The following is an 18572-nucleotide window of genomic DNA, read 5'->3' as shown; positions in this document are numbered from 1 at the left end:
CTAGTTCTGATACTAATGAACATCTTTAGAGACCTAACTGGACAAGATGCACCCTCAGCACTCCTGGATTAGGGGAGAGCAGTTGACAGGGTAGGCCCTTTATTTTCTGTAACACAGACAAATTATAGAAATTGTTTTAAATTCCTATAAAGAAACAGAAAACTAACAACCACAACTTCTCCTACCTAATGATGTCCATGGCCTGATAGATGATTTCAGATTGGTCCACTCCAATCACCTTCTTGGCACCCGCTTTGGCAGCAAACATGGAGAGAATTCCAGTTCCACAGCCAACATCCAAAACCACCTGAAAGGAATAAATGAAAGCAAAACAATCTTATTTCCCTTGCTATGATTTTTCTACACTTCTTGCTACATCAGTGAGATGGCATATTCCAACAGAAGGCATAAAGTCTTACTGTTACATGCAGAGACATCCAAGTCAAACTGCAGTTCTAACTCCCACTCTACCACCTTTTCCAGGCACACAATGAAGCCCACTAATTCCAGCTGCAGATTAACCCTGTCCCATGGGAAACAGCAGCAAGCAAGAATGTGGGAAACACCTAAAATGTTATATGAAGAGAAAAAAAGGAAATTATAGCCTGAGCAATTTTAATCACTGAATCACTAATAATTGAACTGAGAAAAAATATTCTAGCTGCAGCTTTTAATTAAAAGCCTATTCAGAAACTTTATTTAGGAATCCTCTGCCAGACATGGTCACACTGCCTCAAAACAGTGTGTCTATGGCCCTAGATGACTAAATTTTAAAATGGTCACTGGCACAGTTTTAACACCTGAAACTATTTTCTGTTTAGCACTATTTATAATCAAAAAAGAGTAAAAAAAAAAAATCCAGTTAAGATGGAATCCCTAGAGTTTTCATGAAAGAGTGAATTTCACCACTACAGCTGGAAAGAGTATGCCATAAGATCCATGGAAATGCATGGGTTTTTCTATATGTATCAGCTACTACAGGAAGACTGAAAAGTTCAAAAATGTGAAGCAACCAGGAAAACAGTCCTGAATTTATGACTAAGTGGAGTTGAGTGGCCAGCAGTTTGAAAAGCTTCACAGATATTTTACTAAGTGGCATTCCTCAGGCCTTGCTATTGTAACAGTGTATTTCTTGTAACTGCTGGAAATTCTCAACAGCTACAAACCTAATGAATGTGCTACAGTAGATTTTTAAGCTGAGTTCCAGGCTTGATGCTTTCACATCATTATTGGGGCTGAAAGGCATCTCTGGAGATTCTGAGGGTGCATTTTATTGCATTGGCCAGATCATCAATGGTCTTATTGTTAGACTCATATCTGATATAGCTAAGCTTTACTAATGGTGTTAAAAAACTCACAGCACTAAACCCAAAAAAGTTCTGAAATCTGAAAATCAAAATAAGTTTTTTAAACACTACGTAGAGCCACTCATCTCATATACAGCATTTAAGCATGAACAGAACCAGAACTGTAAAGAAAGAACTTACTTTCCCATACATAAAACCTAAAATGAAAGTACAACTTAAAACATACTTAACAAGAACACTGAGTCAGAATTACCAGTCACAGCAAGAATTTATTAGAAAGGAAAACTGATTTCACCATCTCTTTCTCCTCACAGCACAGAGTGCTGTTAAACATACCCTCACACCTTTCATTACATTAAACATTTTTCCAAAGAAGGCATCAAATCCCTCACTGACCAATCCCATATTTGAGAACTACAATCCCATTTTACAAAATATTTTAAAAAATACAAAAAAATAAAGCAATAATGCACCCTGCTGCTGATACACTTTCCAGCTTATCATCTACTGATCACTCTTGCTTTGGCACAGGAAAACCTTGCATTTCACCTGACCAAGAGCAGCAGAGCAAATACTGGAATGCTCTGCACCTCAGGTCTGCCTGCCTCCCTCGTATACAATTCTGTACATTCTGAGGATGCACACGGAACAATGATCCTGAAGCCAGCATGAACAAAACCAGCTGTTCATCCTTAGCAGTACAGCATAAGGGAGCTGCTGCTGTGGTGGTCTGGGAAGCAGGGACTGCAGCACTGACTACCACCTGTCTCTGTAGAGCCACTTAAAACCTGGAAACAGACTAAAAACCATCAGTATTATGGCCTTTTACAGCAGCTTGTGCAGAGGGAAGCTGTGGATAGAGTTACTTGTTCCACCTGCAACTCTTTTGTAGCCTTGTTTCAAAAGGAGTCAACTCTGCAACTCAGAAATGAGAGAAATCCCTAAACTGTGAATCTGCTGGAGACAGGAATAGAAAATAAAAATCAATATTCTTGCAGCTGCTGAAATCTCACACCCTCCAACATCACCTAACATTTCACCTATGGTAGTTAACAAAATCACTGAGCCATGACAGCTGGAAGTCACAGCCAAAAATAAACCACTGTGAAAGAATCATCTGGATGTACAGTTGCATGAAAGAGAGCAATCACCACAAATTGGGAAAAAATCAAAACAGACACCATGCTGGACAGCTGCCCCAGTCACTTAAAAACCCAGATGGAACTCATCTAGCCTTAGGCAGGGGATGGGATGGAAAAGAGGCACTGGAGGGAAACAGACAAGCTGGAATACGTGTGAGGAAGGGAAAGACAAGCAGGGTGATCATCAATTAGCCTAAGGACAAGGGCCTACAGCCCACGTGTTCTTGCAGTGATCACATATGGCCTCTCAGCAAAGGCCTGAGCAGCTGCACAGGTGATTTCACTACACCACCACACACTGCAGCTTCACATGCTCCTCTGCAGTCTGAGCAGAACTCATGTCCTGCTTTCAGTGACAGCCTACCTTAAACTCAGAAAAACAGGAGGCCAGGGACTTTGGCCAACTAAATTCATTTCATCAATGAACTCTTAGTAGGACAGTAGTTTAAAAGTTTATTTTATTCCCTGAATATGGCACTGATGCTTGCCTCAGATTTCAGTCTTACAATGAAAACTAAGCATGGCAACAGCACTTTACTAAATTATTTTTCCACCCAAAACTACTCTCATTGTAAAATGGACCACACTTCCTTTTACTGAGTACAGCCACCTTCATTACTCCTACCAGGTAATCTGAATTGTCCCGTTCTCATCTCAAATACATTTGACAGGTTGAAAACAAAGGCAGCAAGCAGGATTTGTTCAAGTTTTAATTTATTTTGAAAGCTGAGACAGAACAAACAAATTGGCTGGTTCTGAATAAAATATGCATAATAAACAAACCTAGATAGTCTGTTATCATCTATCAGCATGCAATCACACCTCTTCTTTAGTATCCTAAAGGTTAGGATGCAGACTTGCATCAAAAGTGAGTATAAAAATTCAGCTTTTTGAACAAGCTACTTCCAAACTACCTCACAATTGTCCATTCAGAAAAAACCAAAAACCATTAGTATGTATTTTCCAGGGAGGAATACCATAAGAGAGTTCTAAGAAATGCAGTATCAGACTTTTCCCTCTTTTTTTTTTTTTTTGAATTGTTATTAAAATTAAAGGGAAAACAGCCTTTGGAATTTTCACTCATTAGTATAGTCCTGAGAGCATTATACAATACATTAAGCTGAACAAAGTATTCTACATAGCTCCTTCAGCAGAAGCCTGTAACAGATGTCACTTTAAAGCCAGATTTCTGCAGAAAACTTCATTTATTCTCTGTAGCAATGTACCAAGAGAAAGCTGCATCATGTGGCCAGACACACAAGTTAAGCAGGACACTGGTCACATGGGTGGGGCACACTAGGAACTCAAAGCAATTGAGATTCTGTCTTTCAGTTCAACCTCAACACACCATGATGGCTTTGGATGCACCATGAATTTGAGGTAACCTTGATCCAATAAACTGCTGCAAAAACCACGTTCAGAAATCAGTTTGTGTATGTTGGGATACTTGAGCTTTTCTTCAGAGCAGCTGAATGCTTTTACAGCAGAGTAAGCACACACACTGCCAAAGCTGTTTCCTGAGCATGGGTATCTACTCCTGGGGCTGAAGCATCACTGACTCTAACTCTTACTCCATGTTTTGTTTTGAATGTTCCCAGAGTGTCCATACGGCACAGGAGACACATTTCAATCATGAAAAATTACTGTTCCACAAGGCCTCACATTCTGTGTAATTTCAGATCAGTCTTAACCTGCAAAACCCTGCAGTTATCAATTTTAGGGGCATCTGTGAAAGCTTTCTTTCCTTTATTGATCTTTCTGCTTTGTTGGATGAGCTGCCCACCGACACAGTCACCTAGTGGCAGAACTCTGTGACACTTTTGCTTGTTCTCTCACTATAATCAAAGAGTTCAGAAATGTTTAGTAGAAACAGGCTTGTGACATGAATTGAGGCAAAAAAGGGAAGAAAACTATTTACTTTTTTTTTTTCTGCTATAGTTGCCAATTGAAAACTAAGGTGAGACATACAAGGAATAGGCACTATCAAACACTGAAATACTTTCTGTCAGGACAGAACTGCTCTCTCATCTCTCCTACAAAGAAAGGCTCAGAGGATGGGGATTGTTCAGCCTGAAAAAGAGAATGCTTTGGGGTGACCTAATTGTTGCCTTCCAGTACCTGAAAAGAGCCTAAAAGAAAGATGAAGAGACTCTCTACAAGGGCCTAGAGTGACAGAACAAGGGGGAATGGATTTAAATGAAAGAGAGTAGGCTTAGATAGGATACTAGGAAAAAATTCTTCCCTGTGAGGGTGATGAGGGCCCAGCACAGGTCACCTAGAAAAAGTGTGAATGCCCCATCCCTGAAGAAAACCATTCAAGGCCAGGTTGGATGGGGCTCTGAGCAACCTGGTCTAGTGGAAAGTGTCCCTAGCTAGGGCAGAAGGATTGGAATTGCATGATCCTGCAGGCCCCTTTCAACCCACACCATCCTATGGTTCTATAAGCTCAAAACACAACAAACTCATTAGAAACAGCCAGCAGAGATACAAAAGACAAGAGGATTATTACTGTACAGGGGTCATAACCACTGTAAGATCCTATCACTGAAATGCCTCCTCACTGCAAATGAAGGACTAGCTCACAGTTCCAAGCCCTTTAACAATAACCACCCAGTCTGGAGACATGAAACAGCACTAATTCAAAAAAATCAGTTCCACATGAATTCTTTCCCAGCCCTAATTACACAGGGCTTCCAGGACATTTTTACTGTATCAGGCATACATAGAAATTCACTTAATCCTGGTGAAGAGCCCTCAGAGAGATTGCACCTAATATCCTCGACAAGAGAGGCTCAACTTCACCCTGCCAAGATAATGAATGAGCTCCCTGCCACGGCACACAGCACAATGACAATAGAGATCAGCACTGCTCTTATCAGCACGCTGCACCCTCCAGCAGCTCTCCACCACCTAAACCAGCCAGAGCGCATCAGATCAAATCCTGCCACTGGAATCTCCATTCCCAGAGCTACAGACTAGCTAACCTGCAGCTTTTCTACCATTTGAGACAAAATAAACCAGAGAAATGACTGGATCTTCTGGGCAGTGGTACCCACCTTGTCCTTGAAGATATGTGGGTTTTGATAGATGAAGTCGCGATAGCTCTCCGTACGGACTTTATCCTGGCAGTCAAAGAACAAACAGGGTTCACTTTTTCTGCTTAGGTACAGCAGAAAGTTCAAAAATGCTGAACAACTTGCTTTCCAGCTTGGCTACAGATGCTTTGCACATGCTGTACTTACATGGGCACTGCAATCATGACACTTCTGTATGATAATATTGCAGAATTTACTGCAGCAAATGAAGCCAGTTGCCTCAGCTGGAGGAAAAATAAGGAACTATTTTATGATTTCCTGATTCTGCCTTTTCTTTTGAATGTTTCAAAGATCTTAACACCTGTTCATCACTATCAAGGAACAGCAGTAATAGAGTGACAATATTACACCAACTTAAATAGAAAATTGTGAACATTTGAATCACGTGCTCATAAAATGTTTTGTATCATTTTGTTCTCTGACACCCCTGTGACATGGAGATTTCTGTAAAAAAAAAGTTATGCATCAAATTAACTTGGTTTTACTTCTGAACAAGCTGCAGATTTGCAATCCTGATGGCAAGCTAGTAGTGAAAGCTATACAGCCCATTTGATGAAAGTCCAACACAGTAAATAAGTTTGATTGAAATACAAACAGGGCCAGAGAAGCTGCAATATTTTCAAGCCTAGAACAAAACATATACAGTATCTTAGTATAAAAAAGCCTGCAGCATAGCTCAGTTTACCTGCAAGGTAATCTGTTAAAACATTGATTCTCTTAACATGCATCAGCAGGTACACAAATTGACAGCCAAGTATAGGCTTTGGAGTTACTGTCACAGTTCAAGTGTTAGAGACAAATAAAAAAATCAGCAATTTTTTGTCTAGTGTTAAAAATGCTGAAGTATAAAATCCCAGTACTTTTACTAAATCTAGGGGATTTTTCTACTACAGCAAGTTAAGAATTTCTAGAAATAACAGAGAACAGAAATTTTCTACAGTGAGAAAGAACAAAGTCTATTTTAATAAAAGAAAAAGATCAAAAACAGTGACAGGAACATTTTTATGATAATAAAAATTTTGGAGACAAAAAATTATTTTAAGGCTTGAAAATCCTAAAATCCAGCTCTATGTGTAAAAGTACAATCACACACACAACCCAAAGAAGCAGCTGGGGTTTATTTTAGAGAATTCTGCTTTAAAATCCTGCATAATTAATGGTAATAACAGAACCCTGACCCTTTAAAACCATATTGGTTTGCTATGATGTTCAGAGCAACTATTTTTAGTACTTCAACTACTGCAGTATATACTAGGATTTGCTGGGAGGACCAAAGAAGTGTAAAAATAAATTATCAATTGAGAAAGCAGCCAGCTGGAAAGCTTTCAGCCTTGCCTCCTGCCCCTCACATGGCTTCAGCACTGCCCCAACTCAAAGCAGCCAAGCACTCTGGGATTCTATTGACCAATCCCCTTCTCCACTCAACTTTTCCATGTAATGCTTTCTTGGTTTAAGTAAAATGGTGAAAAAAATTATTAAGATGACAGCCAAGAAATTCTCAAACAAAAAGGTAGAGTAAGGGAAACACCAGTGACTCGGCAAGTGTGAAGTAACAATGTTCTTGCTCCACCTCTCAAGTGTTTGCAGACAAATACCCCAAACTGAAATGTTGTCTTACCACTGCCAGGCATAAGGACAAAAAAGGTTTCAGAAATGGGCTTACATTCAGACAGCAAGACTGCTTTCTTAAAAATGTTCATGTAGTAAGCCACTATATTTATGTAAATAAGGTAAACAGGAAAAAAACCCAAAGTGAATGCCTTGCATAAAGAACAAATTTCAATGTGCACACAATAAAAGCAATCCTTATCCTACGTTTTGGAAAGTCAAAAGTCTTCTTAAATGCATTCTGACAAACATACCCTTAAATCAGTAAAATACAATTTTGTACCAATCTCCTTGCGCAGAGATGCAGATTTACTGTACACTTTATTTGCCAACAGAAAGGCTTCCTCATCCTCTACCTACATTATCTCAAATGACAGCTTTATAAAGCTGTAAAACCAAACACCTATCTTTTTATTTATCTTCAAGTTACATTGCAGTTGTATTTCTACAGACCATACATTTCAGAAAACATTCTTCTAGTTCTGCAGCCATCTCTGTGCTTCTGTAAAATCTCCTCCCCTTAATAATAACCTCCCAGTCACACTACTCTTAACACATATTCATGTGTATTTCTGCATTGGAGCCACTAAATGATTTACAAAGCTGAAAGCTTTATATGCTAGCTGCAGGCACAAATTCACTTCACAGCTCTGTATTCTGCCTTGACTTTAGACAGGAATTTTTATTTATTTATGCCTTAAAATGATAAAACTGCTTATAACTCTCACAACTATGACATCTTCTCTGAAAGGAAGCATTAAGACTTTTTAATTTACAAGTTAATTTTAAGCTGTTGGGCTTTCTGCTTGTTTTTTCTTATTTTAAAGTTAAAAGGGCATACATAGGTTTGCCTTTGAGAATTTTGAGCATAAACATTTTTTAATCTTTAGCATATGAAAGGAGCTGCTCCAGCATGTTCATGAACGTGACACTTCATTGTCATGCTATCAATACACCAAACCATGCACAAGTAACATTTTCTGTTTACAAAGTGCAAGAGAAAACCACAATATTTGAGAAATGGTCCTGCCTAAGAAATTTCAATTATAAGGAAAACGTAAAACTGAAGAAAAATATTCACTGTCTGTATTATGTTTTATCCTTCATGTTTTAAACAACAGGAAAAAGCTGCTTTTGGCAAGGTAGGGCTGTGGCACAGGTATTGTACTATCAAGCATAACAGTAAATGATTTTCTGCTCCTGACCCTTCCTGTAAATAGAGCTTACACAAAGGAAATAAAACTGAAAAATGATCTCTTAGCCTAAGTACCACCAAAAAACCTCTCCTGGACAGAAGGGGTTAAAAATGCAGCTGCTCTGCAGTATATTTATGGGCACACAGCCCACTTCATTCCACCTCTCCTCTTCAGCCCTAGGAAGGTGCAGTGGCGATGACTTTCTGACCTTTAGCATCTCCTCGTGTATCCCATAATGCCCATAGGAGCTGAAGTAAACGCCATCCTCGTCCTCCTGAAGGTCTGCAATGGTGCTGCACGACGAGCTGCTCCTGACATCTGTGTTCATCACAAAGTCCTGAGCAAATTGTCTGTAATCAGTTTGAAATATACCCTTGAGACGTGTTTATGGGACCACGGCAAGGAGGCTGGGCAGGGGGGAAGGCCTTGGGAGAAGCAGGAATGAATGCAGGCTGCCCTGGGGCTGGGCAACAGCAGCAGCAGCTTTAGGTGTGCACATCCTCCCTCTGCAGGCTCCTGGCGGCTGCTGCAGCCCCCCCCGGCAAGCCCAGCCTTCTGCTGACAGCAAGCAACTATCAGCAGTGAAATATTGGGGAGTAGTTTCTATTTTTAAGGCAGAAGTATCTATTTTGAACTTGCTGGCATAAAAGCTAGCACTGCAGTGTCAAGGTGTTTCAGGCTGTGTAATGCAGATATGGACTAAACACAAAGAGCACAAGAACTGCAGCCCACACAACACTGGGTGACTACTGGAAGGGAGAAGGAAGCATTTGAAAACTGAGGCATTTGGGTGAAAAGAAAGAAAGAGATTAAAATTCAATTTATTACTTGAATTTTATGCTGCTTATTTTCCCTCCTCCCTGCTCTTGCATTCCTTCAACACATAAAGAAAGGCTGAGAGAGTTGGGATTGCTCAGCCTGGGGAAAAGAAGCCTCCAGGGTGAACCCACTGTGCCTCTTAGTTCCTAAAAGGGCTACAAGAAATATGGACAGGGACTTTGGACGAGGACAAATGGCTTTTAAACCCAAAGACTGTAGGTTTAGACTGGATATTAGGATGAAATTTTTTACTGTGAGGGCAGTGAGGCCCCAGCACAGGGTTCCCAGAGCAGCTGTGGATGCCCCTGGATCCCTGGAAGTGTCCAAGGCCAGGCTGGATGGGGCTCTGTGCAACCTGGGAGGTGCTCCTGTTCAGAACTGGATGAGCTTTAAGGTCCCCTCCAACTCAACCATTCTGTAATTCCATGTTCTCATTCCCCAAAGCAGGTCTGATGACAAAATACACAAATCAAGAGGTTTATCATGAAAACACTATTAGACATTAACAAGCAGATCATACTACACCCACAATGAAGAGAAAAAGCAAACACACTTCAGCCAGACAACTTTCCTCCAGGGTCTACAGTCCAACAGCAACAGAAGCTGCATCCTAGACCACCCCAAAGCCTCTGACACTCACCTTTAACAGTGACCATACTTTCTTAAATGGGAACTTCACATATAGAAACTGTAGGGAACAGTCTCATTACCAATATCTTCCTTAGAGAAGAGCAAAACTGAAAATATTCACTCCTGATATTTCAAATACCTCCCTGCTCAGCTACTTTGGATGGGGAGGAGAACATGGTAAGGGATTTTGTATTGAAATTTTGTCAGTTTCAGAAACTTCCTATATTTTTTTACACAGAAATGGTCTGGATCTTTTTTTAATACTGCTCTTTACCACAGTACTTTGCATTTTCTTTACTTTCATACAAATATCTACATGATACAATTTTAAACTTTCATAAAATGGATTCTGTGACAATTATGTATAATTAGCACTGTGTGAGATTTAAATGATTTAATTCAAAATTATTTAAGCCAAAAATTCCTCTAATATATGCATGCAACACAAGCACCAAAGAAATTCCAAAGACAGAGCTGTCCTGCTGGCTTCTTAGTCAAGAAAAAAGATAAGTAAAACCAAAAGCCATCACCTCCAAGGAGGTGACAGATTAAAAAACTCAGTATAGACAAGCTGTGCTCTGAAATCCCTAAGTTACATCTAATGCTAGAGGTGATCTGATTTATGGAAATGTCACTGTCATTATTTCACAGAGGTTTACCTGAAAGGGAGCAGGTGGAATATTCTGTGCAATAACCTCCAGCACGAACCACTGAATAACAGCATTTACACTACTACAGTGCAACTGACTCCTCTGTCCATAATTTAAAACTGTGCTGCTTCATCAGATCTACATCTGGATATTTTTGCTGCCAGCTGACCTCTGCTGAATTGAAGAGGTTGCATTGAGAAAGAAAAATTAAAGGCTCCCGCTTACAAGAGCAGATAAATTGATATGCTTACTTTAAAAAAAAATCTGTAAGCCTCACTGAAGTTTAGAGAGCTCAAAAGAAATTGCTACTGATAACCTGCAAGGGTTTTTTTTCTTTTAAATGAAAATGAATGGAACACAATAAAGCAAAAAGACACACAGAAAATACCCCCAAGCTTTTAAAGCACAACGATAAATTTCCTTAATTCTTGCTGTTTATGATCAATTAAAGCATAGAGATACCAGAAAAGCACTGTGTGCAAAATTCAAACTCACCTGAAGACAAAATGGATCCTTTTTGACATAAATAATTGTTCACAGCTGAGGGGATTTGAATACATTAAATATTCTGGTGTACTTAGTTACCTGTAGCTCCAAGTGTGTACTGTCAAAATGTACAACAAAAACTCAAATCTGTTTACAACACAAGGGTTTTCTGATTAACTTCTCACCCAAAAGAACGTGAATTATTTTTCCAAGTCTCTTAAATATAATTTCAGTTCCTCAGTGCCCAGTCAGTGTGATCTCACGCTTGTAGGGGATTTAAATGAAGTTTATATTTTGTGTTATCCATGAGCATCACCAATCCATATGCAGACCTCAAGACTTAGAAGTAGCTACAGGGATGTCCTGACTGATAGTGAAATCAAAAGTAGCTGAAAAAAAGCTGATTTATTAATTCCACTGAGAGTTTCTCCAAACTGCAAATGAACTCTACTAAAACTAACTGTTTGAAGCCAATTCTGAACATCTCTGGAGTTCTGTATTTAATTTGCCAGTCTCTCTCTCCTCTCCAATGTGTGCATCCTCAGTGTTGAAATTACTATCTAAAGAACTAACAGAAAGGTATCTCAAAAACAAAGAGCAATCTGAAGGAAAAAACCTGAGTGATGTGCTTGCTTAGCTCTCCTAAACATACTTTGTCCTTTCAATCTGTGCAGGTTTTTGTGCAGTTTTTACTAACCACTACAAGACATTTACTAACCATCTACAACAGACAAGTCAAACCTACAGTCCCACCCCAAGGTTTATTTCATAGTTACATTCTACTACTTCCTTCCATTTCTATTTGTCTTCAAACATGAACATCTTCTATAAAACACATCAAACAAAAACAGCCCAAAACTTCAGTTCAGACACTTACTTCATTTTCTGAAGATCATCTTGTGCTCTAGCCAAGGCTGCTTCTGCAGCTCTGGCTCTCTGTTCCGCATGTTTTAATTGTTCCAGGAGCACCATGCTGTCACTTAAGCCATTAGAAGGCAAAACTTTTACAGGTTCACAAAGATCTTCTATGTCTGATGAAACAGGGAGGAAAAAGAATACCTACCAATCATGTTTCTGATCTGTTTGCAGCAGATCATAAACACTTCATGCTCTTTCTGTCTTTGGATGCTTTGTACAAGCTGGTTGTTTTACAAAAGGCACAACTGAATTTGACAGGGCTAACTACAAAACACAAGCCCAGGCAGAAGAAGCAAATATGCTAGAAGCAGGGTCTAAGTTAAGGCAAATAAATCCAGAATTCAGGCTTCCTTAAATACCAGTGTTTGATTATTTCTAGAAGGGATATTTGGTTTAGATATAATTAAATTAGATATAATTAGTATGTGGACTTTCTCAGACACATAAATCAAGTAACAGTGACAGTGCTTTACAGATCACAAACTCTAACAATACCACATTTACCCCAAAATGCAGGAGCCATACTGAAGCAGTTATTTACCAAACTGAAGAAGGAGATCATCTTCAAGTTCTGGTTTCAAATATTCCTCTCCTTCCCAAGGCAGTGGGCTGCTGAGAGAACTCAAATATGCCCCAGTTGGTTTCTAGACAGGAGAAGAACATGTACACTAAGTTTCCTTGAAAACACCAACACTTCAATTTCATTCAAGAAAACAAGGCAATCTTTCACACAGTAAAATATGCAGGGTATTATTGAAGGAGCTTCGTAGCAAAGGCTGGGAAAGCCCAGGCAGCTCCAGGACCAAGAAATTCTGTGCAAGCAGTAACAGATCTTGAAGGATACCTGCAGGATTGCACTGCTCTCAGCAACCAAGTCCACTCAGGTGTTTGGCTAATCAAAAAATCCAAGATACTAATCCTGTCAGGTTCTTACATGAACAGTGCTGTAGGAACAGAAGGCAGAAACACTGTATTGTCTCTCCTGTTTCCATCCAGTTAATATTTGGTTAAGAAAAGAGAAGTCAGTTTTGGACTCCAGCTTTTGCCTTTCTGTGTTTACACAGTTATGCATTAAATAAGATTTAAATCTTATTTAAGATTTAAATCTTAAATAAGATTTAAGATTGGAAGACTGAAGTAAAAACTACTTAGGAAGATAAGATGGTATTGAGTTTTAACCTAAACTTTAAGGGAATAATGAAGGAACAAAGTCACAAAACACACAAAATATATGGAAGCCTATCTTAAAACTGTAGGTTCCCATTGACTCAGGTATAACTTTAGCAGAGTTTTAAGCTCTGTAACTTGAGAGATCAGCTATTGTCTTTACTAAGTAGGGGTCTGGCCAGCTCATACCCTCAGGAAAGGTTTTTACATCAACACACATGCAAGGACTGAGAAACTTCAGTTCTTGAGAAGTGAACCCATTTCTGAAGTGAGACAGCAGAGTCAAAGGCCCACAAAACCTGAATAGAACAAGATGATACTACACAGCATGGAGGCTTTATGCAAGTCTCAACATCCCCTTCTGAAAATAAAATTTCACATTAATTACATATATTTACAATTAAAACAGACCAACAGCTACTTTAATTCCCATGATTTCTTTTTCTAAAACTTCAATACAAAATCTCACACAATTATTAGAAATGGGCAAACTGAAAGCACATCACTATTCTCCAGAGTCAGAAAAAAGAAGTAGTAGGTGCCACACCTACCTTTAATCTGACAAAGTTTATTAGTTTAATGTATCCATAAAAATCGAGTCCTGAGTGGAAAAAAAAACAAAGAGAGCATTTGTATTACAGAAAAGACCACATGTTTTACAGTTATGTGAATACTAATTACCTGTTCAATTGGTAATTGTTTCAAACTTCCCCTTGGTTGTACATCACTATCTCGTGCACTCTTCCTATCTTAAGTTTGCCATCTGTGTTTTTCTTCTCTTTAGGGCTAACCCAGGAAAATCCTCACCCTCAGGGCAAATACATTTGCCACAAATTAAGAATGGAACACATCTAAACGGGAACTATGGACAGGGATTTCATCCATTGGGCAAGCAAGTATATCAGGACAGCCTCTCTTATCTCCTACCAGCTACCTTGATGACATTTTAGGCTGCTGTGCTCCCCTGTTCATATTCTTAGCTTTCTGCTTAAAAGAATGTAAACTGATACTACTCATCAAGAATACCCACCAATATTGATTTAAAATTGCCACCCTGGCAAAAGTAATAGTAGTTTAACTGTGTTCTCTCCCCAGGAACAGCAAAGATAAACTCAAAATACTTTTTCTTGGATTTTAGACAAAAAACAGACCAGACTAGATCTTACCATATATAATGACTAGTTCAAGTGACAGCCAACCTTAAACTTGACTAAAAAGAATTTAACAGACATGGGAGGGAAGGCCTTCCTGTGATCACCTGAAGGACACAAGCCATGGGGCTCTGCTAAATCCTGAGCCCAACAACAGTATCACTGGTCAGGCAAGAGCTCCCAGCAGATCAGATCAGATCAGATCAATCATGCAGTGTCTGGTTCAGGTCAATCAAGTAGGCAGTGAGGAATCAGCAAAAGCCAGCAAAGATCAATCTCACTTTTGTCACTGGTTGAGAGCTTTACCGGTAGAAAAGGCATGCAGGAAGCAGCCAGCATAAAGGAAATTTATAAGCATTTTTCTACAATAGCTCATCTTATTCGATCTTGGAAGCTTCAGCTGTGAACCATGAGATCAGATAGAAACAAATTAATATTTGCAATTTATTTTAAATGAGACACTCATACACAAAAGGAAATGACACATCATGAAAAAAACTTACCATGTTTCTGGATCACATCACTAACATCAAACTGATGCTCTGTTTTGCAGTGGGAGAACACAGCTTCAGCAGAACTAAACAACCTGTAAATAACAAACTATTAAATATGCAATATTGACACATTAAGTTCCAACTTAGGAGTGCTATATGCTCTGTTCTGACTTACTGGGGAATTCAGAACACATTTCCTGCCTTTGAGAAAGGATGACCAGGCACTGGCTCACATGCCTCACAAAGCTTTTACCTTGTTTGTCAAACATTTTGAAACAAAAGCCAGGGAACACAAAAATTCTGTTTGATAAAACCACAGATCCTGTTAACTTCCAAACACTGTCTGAGAGCAAAGCCTGCGTTAAAACCTGAGATCTAAAAACCACACCAACACAAGGTGGGTGGGGCAGTTTGATATGGTACATCGAAATAAAAACTCTCATCTCGATACTGGCCATGGGGAAAAGACGAAAGAGAAAAGGAGAAGAGCCTCCACGCTGCTTCAGCACGAGGGGAGGGGATTATTACCACGTTCCTCCCTCCTTCAGTCCGAATCTAACACACGCCTGGCTCCACAGAGCCGTGTATGCGATCAGCACGCTACAGAGCGAGGCCACAAAGCAGCGATTCCCGATCCCGATCCCGATCCCGCTCCCGCGGGCCGAGCCCGGCCGCTCGCAGCGCAGCGCAGCGCACCCGGAGCAGCGCGCTCCTCTGGGCCCCGCGCTCCCCGTCCCCTCACCTGTCGCAGAAGAGGCAGCGGGTCTGCTGGGCCACGGCAGCGCCTTCCTCCTCCTCCTCTTCCTCCTCCTCGTCGTCCCAGGCGCCCTCGCCGTCGGACAGCTCGGGCATCTCCTCCTCCTGCTCAGGCTCCATGGGATCCATGTCCCGCCGCCGCCCCGCGCGCGCCGCTTCCGGCAGCGGGGACGGAGCGGGGCCGCGCGCGCCCCCTGGCGCAGCCTCCGGCCGCGGCCGCGCTGAGGGGCCGGGCCGGCGCCATCTTGCGGGAGAGAGGGGCAGCGGTACAGAGGGACGGCGGGACCGTGCTTCAGGCACGGCCCCGTCCCTCGGTGTGAAAAATGCACGTATTTTATGATTGGGTTTTCGCAAATATTGAAATTAATATTATATGTGTTGTGTTAGAAAGTGATGCTGTATTAATTCTCTTAAGTACTGTGTTAAATATAGTGTTAGGTTATAAAAAATGTTCAAATAGAAACTGTGCTATGTAGAATAGTTTTTTTTAAAGAAAGGACTCGCAGCGAGATAGCAGCCACAGGACACCTAATCTTTCAGAGAAAAAGAATTTATTGCCCTCTTATCAGAAGAAACGAACTTCTTCCCGCCTCGAAGGCGCTGTTAGGGTTCGGAGGAAGAAGTTGACACTGACTACGCAGAATCCTGTATTTGAATGGAATTTATGCATCGTGTATGAAGTGTATGAATATGCAACAGGCTGTTGCTTTTAAGGGTTAATCCTCTGTTAACGTGGGTCCTTTTTCAGGCTTATTTTGTCCAGAAAAAGGTACCCGGACGTCTGTAACTCTTTGTCTCTATTGTCTCATATTGTCCTAATTCAAATTGTCCAAATTATCATTACTCTAATTGTATTACTACTTTTATAACCATTTTATTACTATTAAACATTAAAAATTATAAAAACAAGTGATTGGCGTTTTTCACACTCAGCCATCGCCCCTTTCGTCAGCCATGGCACCGTCCCTCAGCCACGGCCCTGTGCCTCAGCCATCGCCCCTTCCCTCAGCCATGGCCCCGTGCCTCAGCCATGGCCCCATGCCTCAGCCATGGCCCTTTCCCTCAGCCATGGCCCCTTCCTTCAGCCATGGCCCTGTGCCTCAGCCATGGCCCCGTGCCTCAGCCATGGCCCCTTCCCTCAGCCATGGCCCCAACCCTCAGCCATGGCCCTGTGCTTCAGCCATCGCCCCAACCCTCAGCCATTGCCCCTTCCCTCAGCCATGGCCCCTTCCCTCAGCCATGGCCCCAACCCTCAGCCATGGCCCTGTGCCTCAGCCATGGCCCTGTGCCTCAGCCATGGCCCCGTCCCTCAGCCATGGCCCCAGCCCTCAGCCATGGCCCCGTGCCTCAGCCATCGCCCCGACCCTCAGCCATGGCCCCTTCCCTCAGCCATGGCCCCAACCCTCAGCCATGGCCCTGTGCTTCAGCCATCGTCCCGACCCTCAGCAATTGCCCCTTCCCTCAGCCATGGCCCCATGCCCCAGCCATGGCCCTGTGCCTCAGCAATTGCCCCTTCCCTCAGCCATGGCCCCGTGCCCCAGCCATGGCCCTGTGCCTCAGCCATGGCCCTGTGCTTCAGCCATGGCCCCTTCCCTCAGCCATCGCCCCAACCCTCAGCCATTGCCCCTTCCCTCAGCCATGGCCCTGTGCCTCAGCCATGGCCCCTTCCCTCAGCCATCGCCCCAACCCTCAGCCATTGCCCCTTCCCTCAGCCATGGCCCCTTCCCTCAGCCATGGCCCCACCCCTCAGCCATGGCCCTGTGCTTCAGCCATCGCCCCAACCCTCAGCCATGGCCCCTTCCCTCAGCCATGGCCCCTTCCCTCAGCAATTGCCCCTTCCCTCTGCCATGGCCCCTTCCCTCAGCCATGGCCCCGTGCCTCAGCCATGGCCCCTTCCCTCAGCCATGGCCCTGTGCCTCAGCCATCGCCCCTTCCCTCAGCCATGGCCCCGTGCCTCAGCCATGGCCCCTTCCCTCAGCCATGGCCCCGACCCTCAGCCATGGCCCCGACCCTCAGCCATGGCCCTGTGCCTCAGCCATGGCCCCATCCCTCAGCCATGGCCCCATGCCTCAGACATGGCCCTGTGCTTCAGCCATCGCCCCGACCCTCAGCCATGGCCCCGTCCCCCAGCCATGGCCCCATCCCTCAGCCATGGCCCCGTCCCTCAGCCATCGCCTCGCGGGAGGTGGCGGGGTTGCTCCGTGTTCCAGCGCGGAGCAGGAATCCCGATGTCCGCTCACAGATTTTGGTGTCTTGCAGACGGCGTGGCTGCCATGGGAGGGTTAAAGGGAACAGCACGCGCTTTTAAATGTCAGTTTTTAAATATGGTCGAGTGACTGACAGAACCACAGAGTCACAGAAGCGATGAGGTTGGAGAAACCTCTGAGGTCATCGAGTCCGACATGTGGTGACTTGACATTTTGGAATCAAAAAATGCAGTCCAACAAATTTTATAAAGAGTTTTCTCACTACCAAATATGCTCTTGAGTCTCCAGTTTGTAAGTATTTCATTTACTTGCTTGCATAAATGCATCACAGAAGCTCTTCATCAAAACTTTATTTTATCGGTTTCTCTCCCCCTTTTCCACTATGCTGTTTTCTGATACAATATAAGCCTTGACCCAAAAGAACTTGATAAAATAAGAAGAAAAAATGTATTTCATGCCATGAAGATAGACAAAAGGAGCAGGAAGGAGATATCTAAATCTATGTCTTACGAAGATCTGTGATTATTTGCATCTCTTACAAACTGGTCCTTTAAATCTGAGAAGAAAAATGGTAGGTTCATCTGATGTTACCTAAACATCAAACACCACCTTGTCAGCCAGACTGCCCACAAAACTCAGATTCATTACCCGGTGTGCAACAAGCCAATAATGCACACTTGAGAGATGTCGATTATTTATTTTACAGTTGCACAAGCCTGGGTGTTATTCCACAAATAAAGCACACAAACTATCAGAACTTTTATTTATATGTTATACACTATTTACACATTTCAGCAAAAGAATTAGTGTTCATTAGCCACAAGTTACATAGTTCCCTTATTAATTAGTATTTTATCTCCTATTTGTTTAAAGATTCTCCTCCTCCTCATGTTGTTAGGCTGTGTGCTCACTCTTTATTTGAGTTGGTGGTTTCTTGGGTTGGTGT

General features: G+C 42.1%; 1 protein-coding gene across 3 annotated transcripts in view; it reads right to left on the bottom strand.

The window, feature by feature from the left end:
- Positions 1–15573, bottom strand: part of PRMT3 (protein arginine methyltransferase 3) — a 57585-nt gene extending 42012 nt beyond the window's left edge. For 2 of the 3 annotated variants that reach the window (XR_010783831.1, XM_066552287.1), the window contains exons 1-8: positions 15406–15573; positions 14673–14755; positions 13570–13619; positions 12393–12495; positions 11811–11964; positions 8557–8698; positions 5506–5571; positions 186–307 (exon numbers count right to left, since the gene is read on the bottom strand). Coding sequence is in view for 2 of the 3 variants with exons in the window: in XM_066552287.1 (XP_066408384.1) it covers positions 186–307; positions 5506–5571; positions 8557–8698; positions 11811–11964; positions 12393–12495; positions 13570–13619; positions 14673–14755; positions 15406–15548 (863 nt within the window). In the remaining variant the exon portion in view is untranslated. The remainder of the gene's footprint in view (positions 1–185; positions 308–5505; positions 5572–8556; positions 8699–11810; positions 11965–12392; positions 12496–13569; positions 13620–14672; positions 14756–15405) is intronic. The other variant, XM_066552288.1, reaches the window with a different exon arrangement.
- Positions 15574–18572: the final 2999 nt, after the last annotated feature.

This window comes from Molothrus aeneus, chromosome 6, assembly GCF_037042795.1.
Source record: "Molothrus aeneus isolate 106 chromosome 6, BPBGC_Maene_1.0, whole genome shotgun sequence".
NCBI classification, from domain to species: Eukaryota; Metazoa; Chordata; class Aves; order Passeriformes; family Icteridae; genus Molothrus; species Molothrus aeneus.
Note: the sequence above shows the minus strand (reverse complement) of the source record. Positions and strands in the feature narration are given on the sequence as shown.